We start from the raw sequence: 10782 nt of genomic DNA, 5'->3' as shown, positions 1-10782 counted from the left end.
GCGTTAAGTGTCCAAAGGACCCTTACCTGCACCAATGAACGCAGGCTGAGAGGACCGCAACAGGCTGGTCTCCTTACATTGATGAAGGCCCTCGCTGGCGGGCAAAGAAGCTCTTCAAGGCCGGAGCGAGGCTCCGGCGAAACGCCCCCCCCCCCCCCCCCCCCCCCCCCCCCCCCTCCAACAGCCGATCATAGTGCAGGGTTGACTACATCCTCTGTCAAAGATGACGTCGTAGTCAGAGTGTTATGGCCTGCTATTCTCACGGCTAATGTTCAACGGTGTAGCGTAAGCTAACAGCCAATTCCCGGCTAACTGGTAGCATCAAGCTAACGTTCCTAGCCTAGCGAGCGTACAGAGCTAGCGCCGCAGCTAACAGCTAACTGGCTAACAGGTAGCTCAACCCAGCTAGAATGCAAGCTAAGCAGCTATCACCGAAAACTGTACAACAAGAGAACACAATATAGGCCAACACTCAGACAGCCGCTGTCTGTCCCTCTCCTCATCCTAAGAGAGAAGAGAAAAAGAAGTTAACACAGTCTTCAGAACGGTGATTAACAGATACAGCGGTGCCGGCACAATTCCCCATGGGCTGCAGCCGACTTGGGCGTGGAGAAATTCCGATAACGAAACACCAAACCCACTTCCCTCGCGCTGGGTAACTTTTATCTTGAAAAGTGGGGCCTCGCACGGTGACAGAGAGTATCCGTTCGTCCAGAGATCCGGGGGTTTGAACCACAGATTCGGACACGGTCCCAGGCAAGTAGAGCTCCCGATGAGGAGCTCATGTAGCGTGGGCGTCAAACCAGAACCCTCTCCACGCCGTTAAGAGGCAGCAAAAAGGGTACCAGCCTGGGGCCGGCTTTCGTAAATCGTGTAGCTATTCCCCTCATAACAACACAACTGGCGCTCGCATATCAAAACCATCATTCACCCGGAGAGGCAGCTAGCTCTCACAACAGCCGATCGCCTCTCAAGCAAAGTCCAGCTGCAGTAGCGGAGGTAATACCTGTCCAGCTGCAGCTTGGAGGAATGCAGGTGGGGATTAGGCCAGCGACGCGAGCCCCTAATACGAAAATGCCGGTGGAGGTCAGAATGATCATCATCTTCAAGACACCCCAGTGGCGAAGACATTATCGCTGTATTTCCTCGAAAATAGTGAGAGAGAAAACAAAGATATAATGTCAACGTAGCTCCTTCATCATAGCTCCTATTCCTTTCTTCAATATTTCAACAATCTCAAAGTGTGGTACATTGCAGGCACTTGCCGTGGTGAAAACTAAAGAAGGAGTTGTTAGTATGGCCACACCCCTGCTTATGTAGAGGAGCGGTTGGGGGTGTGGCCAGGCAGATGAGGTATGTAAAGGTGCATGTGGAAATGTATTCAGTGCTTAGGCTGATATGGAAGAGTATTCCAGTATGACGCAGAGCGGAGCTACACGATAATATAACCACTTATCTACCGTGAGTACACTGTACTGTAACTAAACCACTTATCTACCGTGAGTACAATGTACCATCTCTCCATGTAACTAAACCACTTATCTACCGTGAGTACACTGTACCATCTCTCCATGTAACTAAACCACTTATCTACCGTGACTGAGTACACTGTACTGTAACTAAACCACTTATCTACCGTGAGTACACTGTACCATCTCTCCATGTAACTAAACCACTTATCTACCGTGAGTACACTGTACTGTAACTAAACCACTTATCTACCGTGAGTACACTGTACTGTAACTAAACCACTTATCTACTGTGAGTACAATGTACCATTACTCCATGTGTAACTAAACCACTTATCTACCGTGAGTACACTGTACCATTACTCCATGTAGCTAAACCACTTATCTTACGTTACATACATCTTCCATCACTGTTTAGAAACCTTTTTTTTGCCCTGGTAACGACAGCATTAGAAGGATTTTCATAGTTTAAAATAACAATGTATGTACACATTTCTCAAGAAGCGGACGTGGAATATACATTTTCTACTCGTTTTGACCACAGGAGCCTGTTTCAGTTCATAATATATTTATATATCTATATATCAATACACTGTAGCTAAAATGAAATCATATTGTGTATTTTCACAAATGCATCTCAATAGAGATACTTTAGATTGTTGTAGTAGAAGGAATTGTTGTGGCTGCTATCATATTTTCCCCCAGAGATGTTCCACAATCTTTAGTTTAACCCTTTTGACTACCACACTACAGAAGGTTAGCCTTTCACTACCACACTACAGAAGGTTAGCCTTTCACTACCACACTAAAGAAGGTTAGCCTTTCACTATCACACTAAAGAAGGTTCTATTTCATTATGGCTTACGCTCAGCATCATCTGCACTGTACTTCACTTCGTGCACGTGCACTGAATAAAAAATTCCACCATGTACCTTTACATCCCAACATTCGTCTGGCCACACCCCCATCCGCTTACCTTCATAAACAGGTGTGTGGTCACCTACTCGCCTCCTTCTTCACTTTCACCACAAGGAAGTGCCTTCGTTAGATCCCACACTTGACGAGGTTGTTAGTGTTTACATTGTTGCTTGTTTTTTTCTTCTCTCATATATTCGAAAGAAAAAAGCTAAGTCATAATGTCTACTTCGGAGGGTCGCGCTCGCAACGCCACTCTTCACCAGCGATTCTCCATTGCCGCCTCTGTCGTGCGTCTTGGAGCGGGGCTGAGGCCTCTCTCGTGGTCGGCAGCCACACCCGGTAGGCGTCCGATGGGTAGTTTGTCTCTCCAAGGAGCTGGTGCACCAGTGCCGTCTCCTGTGCGATGGCCTGGTTCTGGCTCTGGTTCCTCTGCTTCCGGGGAATCGTCCGCTGTTGGGCGGCCGGTTCCCTTGGTTGCGGGGGATTTGAGATGCAAACTTTTTGCGTCGGCTCGCTCCCGTCGCAAGATGGTGGCTTGCAGACACGAACGGCCTGGTTTTGGTGAGTTGCTGGAACCAGATGAGGATGCGTCGGTCTCTACATACCCGATGGAGACAGAGGACTACATGATAGAGGCGGACGGGTTCTTGTTTGAAGGCCCGGTGGAGACATCTTCCCTGCCTGTCCAGGTAACACTGGAGGGGGGTGAGATGTCTCCTTGGGGTTCCCCGTCCGAAGATGTTGGGTTAGAACCTCCGACTCGTCGGCGGGATGCCCTGCTATCAGCCACATCAGAATGTGGCTCCTTGACCAGTAGTCTGCTGTATGTGAGGGATGCAGGCTCGGAGGAGGAAAGTATGCAGGGGGAACTGCATGCTTTGCTTCCCGAGCTCATGATGGCGGCGGCAGTCGCAAACGGCGTGCCGCTGCCGCAGCCACTGCCTGTTCCTGTCCCTGATGATCTCATAGGTCATCTATGGCAACGTCGCCCGGTGAGAGGGGTGTCCGGGATATTGATGGGCGGCACGGAGCTGACTGATGTACAACATGATCAGCTCGCCCAGTCGGCAGGAGCCATCCTGCATCTGACTCAGCTATAGCCACTGGGAAAGTGCGCGCCCTGGCCACTCTGATCCAGCGCCACCTTTGGCTGGAGCAGGCGCGTGTGCCGGAGAAGAAGAGGACTCCACTTCTCTCCGATGCTGGACTATTCGGGACGACACTGCAGCTGATGACCTCAACCTGCAGGGAGATGCAGGAGGAGCGCTCCGTGCTCCAGCCTCATTTCCCCCCGCCCGATGTCGCCGGTGGAGTCAGACGGCTGCCACGTCGTCGAGGATCCTCCGCCGTGGCCGCCGCTGCCACCACCGCCACTGCTGGACCTTCAGTGAAGAAGGCCAGGAGGAGAGAGGGCGCCTCCGCTACGGCAGCCGGCCCATCTACGCCCGGAGGTGACGGTAGGGACTGTCGTGACCAGCCGCCGATCATTTACCGTCCCTCCGGGGCTCCCCGAGGTGGCAAATCCCGAGCGGCTCGTGGCAGGCGTTGCTAAGACCCAGTGACTTTTTCCCTCTGTGGTCTCCCCCTGTTTCCCTTCCCGGCCCGCTATGATTTTGTTCAAAAATAAAGAGTCCCCTCTAAAGGGGGACTGTATTTTTTGTTAACAAACTGTGTGTTTATTCACCAAACATATGATGGGGTTGCAACGTGTGAATCTTTCGCTAGTATGGGTTGATAGGAGGGTTACATTCATGTTAGAGCTTAAGCAAGGCCTGCAGCCTACACTCGGTTGAAAATGGTTTTTTTCTGCCTCGACCTGAATCTCCACATAAAGGTAGAGGTTAGTTGTGTGCTCTGTTGCTTACACAGTGATATTGAGCTACAACACTATTGTGTTGGGTTTGCAGTAATACTCGTATGAAAACGTACCACGGCTCAGCCGTTCTCTCTCTCTCTATCAATGTTTTTCTGTGTTACAACATGGATGCGGGTGTAGGATTCACACACACACACGACTTGGTCTTGCTATAAACCCTGTTCACAGATTGTCTGTGGTTAGCGTGCATTGTATTAGCTTGCGCTATTCATTAGCATTGCTACTAAAGGTATCATATGGCTATTGTTGTTGTTGTATGCAAGGGTTGGGCTTGTGAGGGGGTGCCGGATAAACCCCTTCTTCCCTCTTCTGATTGGTCAGGGGGTTCATTAGCCTCTCTTTTTCGTTCAGTCAGGGCCAAGCTGTTAGGCGGCTTGGCAGGGAGGGGGGGGGGGGAGGGTTTCCCAGACTCTGCACCCATCACAGGCGTTTGAGTCTTGGGTTTCCCCCCGTCATAGCACACGTTGCTATTGGACGATGACTTCCGTGAGTTTAGACCCGTATGTAGGGTCTGTTATTGCCAAGTGTCAGGATAGAGCGTAGGAATTAAGGTTCCACTACGCTCGATATGCGCGTAACTTGAGTCGGTTGGTCACATGACTCAATGTTACCGTGGCTTTTCAATCTATGGCTCACATGGGAAGTCTCTCTGGGGAGTTCCGTCTATCCTCTGTGGTAGGGATGACGGGATATAAAAATGTAAACAATTTTTATCCTCGGCTGCGTCAAGTGGGATTCATGTCAGTCGGTGTTTCTTTCTTTTTTAATAAAAAAGTGTGGAGAATGTGAAGCACGACACCCTTCTTGTCGTTCTCCCAGGCGCCTTGAGGGATCGATGTGGGGTCTGGTTAGACTGTCCATTGAAATGTTTTGTGGACTGTCCATTGAAATGTTTTGTGTCCCGACGCATACATAGTGCTGGCTCGGGGTGTTTTTGATAAGAATCATGCGGGTGGCTAGTACGCCTTGGTTGCTTGTTATTAAAACAGCGTTTTTATGAAGCAACTGGGATGGGGGATTTTTTCCTCTTCCGAGAGCCTGTTACTGGGTCTCGACGGATTCTCATTCATATCTGGGGGATGTTAACGGAATAGATCAGAACATAGGTAGAGGGGTCTCACGCCCTTGGGGTGGGCCACCGAGCGCGGTTCAAACCGGACCGTCTGGGTGGCGCCCTCTTTTCATGTTTTAGATCAACACGCATATCTGCCCCTTCTCCTGGAGTAGGCATGTCGGCGTGGTTAGGGCACGGGACTGGTTCTGGTCACGCTGGTCCAGGTCAGTTAACCCGTTGTCCGCCAGGGATGCAGATCTGCTGTTCTGGTACCCTGAGGGACTTGGGCTTTTTTCAGGGGGAAAAATGCCGGGTCGGCCCGGATGTCACAGGGTTAGGCGTTATGGAGACCCTTTGTTGGGTACACTTTATACCTGGCACTATTGTAAGGGGCTGGTTCTCCTTCTTTCGCTCCTCTCTCACGCATGGCGAAGAGGGGGCTGTTGGGGTGGTCTTCTGGACCTCCTCTGGTAATCCTGTGTGCTTCCCGGGCTGCCGGGCTCGGTCCGAAGTAATGTTTCGTTGATACCGTAGGCCTGGGATAACCCTTTTTTGGAAACTGAAACACTTGTGCTGCGGTATAGCTGGTGTATACTCGCAGGTGTGTTTTAGAGTTTTTTCTTGAGGGGTTATAGGAACAACCACCGTCTGTGTACCGAGAGGGTGGTTGATTCCCTGGTGTGTTGGAGCAGAGTCAACTCCCGGGGTACCCGGTTGAGTGTGCCCCTGCACGTTCATGACGTCTGCCAATCGTGTCAGCCTTCTCTGCCTCGACCCCTCTGGGTGGGTTTTTTTTGATGGAGGCTTTGTCATGGTGCTCAACAACGCCAGCATACGCCCCTTCCACCGGGGGGGCTGTTTTCAGTTGACTCCTTTGGCGCCTGTCTCATCCGCAGTGCTCCAGGCTCAGGTCTACAGCCTGCTGCCTGGTTTCCCCGGTGCGCTGCCTGCTTCCGTTGGTTGAACTTTTTGAGTGCTTACGGCCATGCTGACTGCCTGTTCTGCAGGGTCAGTGTGCCAGGCGGTGTACTATTGGGGAGTAAGGGCCCGCTCTTGGAGGGGCTCTATCCGAATATGCTGGCGATGTGGGGGGCGGGGTCACTAAGTGACCGCCTGGTGGGGTCTTGATGCCTAGCGTCATTGACCTCTCCGGGCCCCCTTTTTCCGGGGGATCCAGTCCCTTCAGTGGGTCTGGGTCTTCCTTCGCGTTCCGCTGCTACGGCCTTGCCACGGGGTTGGGGTTGCTCTTGACCCCGTGATTCTGGGGACAGTAACGAGGGTTGTTCCTTCCGTTCGTTCCCTGATGGCATGCGGGTTGTGCGTGTGCGTAGTCGTGGGGTCAAGCCACGGTCTGCTCACCCTGTGCATTGAGTTGCTTGAGTTCCTCTTCGCATGGTCGGATCCGTCTCCCTCCCGTCCTCCAATAGGGAGGGTATCCCTCCATTAGGGAGGGTCGGGGGGCTCGGTCTTCCCCGGTCTGATGGTTGTGGGGGGCCTCAGCGGGGTACATTTGTCGAGCTTTGGCTCCCGCTCAGCTCCTCTTGTGCAGATGATGCTGAGCGTAAGCCATAATGAAATAGAACGTAAGGTTATGTATATAACCAAGTTCTATGAATTATGGTGACGCTCAGCATCAGGACGCCGCTGCGGCCCTTGATCTCGCCTTGTGGTGAAAGTTTGGGAAGGAGGCGAGTAGGTGACCACACACCTGCTTATGAAGGTAAGCGGATGGGGGTGTGGCCAGACGAATGTTGGGATGTAAAGGTACATGGTGACATTTTTTATTCAGTGCACGTGCACGAAGTGAAGTACAGTGCAGATGATGCTGAGCGTCACCATAATTCATAGAACTTGGTTATATACATAACCTTACGTTAGCCTTTCACTACCACACTACAGAAGGTTAGCCTTTCACTACCACACTAAAGAAGGTTAGCCTTTCACTACCACACTAAAGAAGGTTAGCCTTTCACTACCACACTACAGAAGTGTGAAGGGTTGTATATGAAATTGTGTCCATTCTCTGAATTCTCCTCTCCTTCCACCCTGCGGCTGTAGCTGTCCTCCAGACTGGCTGTTGTTTGTGTTTTGGGGGAAATTGGCTCGCGTCGGAGGCTTCCAGAAGTTTCTCTACTACACCATGATGTCCCTAGTCTGCTTCCTGCACCCCATGTTGGTGTGGCATGCTGTTATCCCAGGTACAATGACTCTACCTACTTCACAGATGCTCCATAAGAATCGCAGTGTGTATTTAAAGGTGCACTGTGTGGTTTTGTCACAGAAGTGGAAAAGTTTGTTGGTGAATAAACAATAATAATAATAATAATAATAATAATAATAATAATAATAATAATAATAATAATAATAATAATAATAATAATAATAATAATAATAATAATAATAATAATAATAATAATAATAATAATAATAATAATAATAATAATAATAATAATAATAATAATAATAATAATAATAATAATAATAATAATAATAATAATAATAATAATAATAATAATAATAATAATAATAATAATAATAATAATAATAATAATAATAATAATAATAATAATAATAATAATAATAATAATAATAATAATAATAATAATAATAATAATAAATAATAATAATAATAATAATAATATAATAATAATAATAACTGGACTTTGAAGAAGTCTTTATTTATCATGCAGTGACACACACATGCGATGGGCAGCAGTGGTACACACAGGAACACACACATGCAATTTTTCTTTGGGTCGCCAATGAAATCGAGTCTCTGCGCTTGACCCATCCCGTCGTCCTTCACCCCCAAGGGCAGCCGGGAGCAGATAGGGGCTTCGGCGTGGGGCCGCGCCCCGGGGACCAATCCAAGTGCTCCTGTCCGTCTTCGTCAGGGAACACGACAGCATTAGCGAAAGGCCTCTCCTCTGTCCTGATTCTCCTAGATCTATCTGCAGCCTTCGACACAGTCAACCACCAGATCCTCCTTGCGGCCCTCGCAGGAATGGGAGTGGCTGGCTCTGCGCTGACATGGCTGTCATCATACCTCAATGACCGCTCCTACCAAGTGTCATGGAGAGGGACCCTGTCGGCCACCCGCCCCCTGCGGACGGGTGTCCCCCAGGGCTCGGTTTTAGGACCCCTTCTCTTCTCCCTCTACACTAAATCACTGGGTAACATTATCACGTCTCATGGCTTCTCCTACCATTGTTATGCCGACGATACTCAACTCTTCCTCTCCTTCCCTCCCTCAGATATCCACGTCTCTGAGCGGATCTCGGCCTGTCTGTCCGACATCTCAGCCTGGATGACGTCCAACCACCTCAAACTGAACCTAAGCTAAACAGAATTGCTCCACCTGCCGGCCAAATCCTCCCCCCTAACCGACCTTTCAATCACAGTCGAGAATACAGCTGTGACTGCGTCCCCGACCGCCAAGAACCTTGGTGTTGTCCTCGACGACCAGTTGAACTTCTCTGCTCACATCGCAGCGACGACCAGAACCTGCCGATTCCTCCTGAGCAACGTCAGAAGGATACGCCCCTTCCTGACAAAAGAAGCCACCCAACTCCTCGTCCAATCAACAGTCATCTCCCGCCTCGACTACTGCAATGCACTGCTCGCTGGCCTCCCGGCCACTGCCACTAAGCCTCTTCAACTCATTCAGAACGCAGCGGCCCGCCTGATCTCAAACCTACCGAAGTCGGCCCATGTCACCCCACTTCTTAGGGACCTGCACTGGCTCCCCATTGCTGCACGAATCCGCTTCAAGGCCCTCGACCTAGCATACCGTGCGGCAAAGGGAACCGCTCCCGCCTACCTCCGGTCAATGGTCTCTAACTACACACCCTCAAGACCCTACGCTCTGCATCTTCTGGCCGCCTCAGACCTACTCCTATCCAAGCTCCGGGAGGGTCATCAAAGAGAAGTCGCCTATTCTCAGTCCTTGCCCCACAATGGTGGAATGAACTACCCACCCCAGTTAGGACAGCCGAATCACGTCCAATCTTTCGCCGTCGACTAAAGACGCACTTCTTCAACCATTATCTGAATAAAAAAAAAAAAAAAAAAAACAATAAAAAAATCTAACCCTAACTAACCGTACTGTCATGCACTTGTCCTAATAAACTAACCTACACTGTAGCACTCAACACTTTGATGAACATTGTTGCTCAGCTGATAGAGTTGTGCCCTTCCTGATGGCTTGTCGTACAGAACTTGTAAGTCGCTTTGGATAAAAGCGTCAGCTAAATGACTAAATGTAAATGTAAATGTTGTGCATGTTTTTCCATTGGGTTTATCTTATCGGGAGAGGAAACCCTGTTTAACTGTTATTGTTTGCAATGGCATGGCCTGCCATTTTGTTTACAAATGTATATTCAAGGCTTAAATTTGGTTCACAGAGCATCAAGATGATTTTGTTTTAATTTATGACATAATAAGAGTGATTCTAATTATTAACTTTACATAATATAGTAAATGTGTTTTGTGGCTCTGCAAATACCTGTATAACCAAATCCCCCTCCCCCGAAACTGTGTAGGCTACAAAATTGGGGTTGATCTACATTCAGTTCAACCAATGACACTACAATTAATTTAGAGTATTAATGATAGATGATAGAGAATTGTATAGAAAGATATAAAAAATTCAAACCAATTTCAATCCACCTTCTGAAGTGATTTAATCAAAAGTGAACGGAACCCATCATGTTTTGTCCATGCTGGACAAAAAAAGACAACCACAGCAAAACATACAGTGTTTTTCTCCCAGTTCCAGAATAGGTTGAAAGTGTAAAAGTCTCACAGAGGTTCTTCCCATTGCAGGCACTATGCTCTTGGTGACGGCGTTCTTCAATTTCATCCTGAATAAGAAAGACGCAGAAGAGTCTCCCAAAGGGCCCCAGGAGAGTCACAGCGACCCGGGACTCACCACTGTGTCCGTGGAGGAGAGAGGAGGCTCCGTGAGAGCCATCTCCTTCTTTCCCTCCATGGCAGGCGGTAGAGGGGCGGGCCCTGCTTTCACGCCCAGAGACAGTGGCTTCGGTCGGGGTGAGCAAGGGGAGAGCAGGCAGGCCATGCTGGAGCTGGAGCGGCCGGCGGTGCAGAAAGACAGGGAGAGGGAGAGCAGGAGGTGGGGAGAAAGGAGAAAGGATAGAGGAAGTCCCATGGAGACGGAGATGGAAGAGATGGAGAGGCTCTCAGAGCCAGAGACCACCTCGGACACGGCACCTATGATCACTGACTGAATTAATAAATGAATGAATGAATGAATGACCAATCTGACTGATCTGAGCCTATAAAACAGCTCCAGGTGGACCACAGACCAGCACCTCCCTGTATTCTTCTTACTGTGTTGGCTAAGTAACATGGATTATCATTATCATCGTTACATAAACAGAACATTTCTGGCAGGTCAGAGGAAAGTGTTCAGTTAAACCTCGTTTCCTTGTGGTGACAGATTTGAA

The 10782-nt window shown here is 49.1% G+C and overlaps 1 protein-coding gene across 1 annotated transcript in view; it reads left to right on the top strand.

Moving 5' to 3' along the window:
• tmem72 (transmembrane protein 72) overlaps window positions 1–10563 on the top strand; it is a gene marked incomplete at both ends in the record, with an annotated part of 64163 nt that extends 53600 nt beyond the window's left edge. Inside the window, 2 exons of the mRNA XM_084321865.1 lie at window positions 7376–7515; window positions 10142–10563. Of these exons, the coding sequence (XP_084177991.1) occupies window positions 7376–7515; window positions 10142–10563 (562 nt within the window). The remainder of the gene's footprint in view (window positions 1–7375; window positions 7516–10141) is intronic.
• Between the last annotated feature and the right edge of the window lie 219 nt (window positions 10564–10782).

The sequence above is a fragment of the Notolepis coatsorum genome (genome assembly GCF_963971535.1).
Source record: "Notolepis coatsorum genome assembly, chromosome: 9".
NCBI lineage: Eukaryota > Metazoa > Chordata > Actinopteri > Aulopiformes > Paralepididae > Notolepis > Notolepis coatsorum.
Note: the sequence above shows the minus strand (reverse complement) of the source record. Positions and strands in the feature narration are given on the sequence as shown.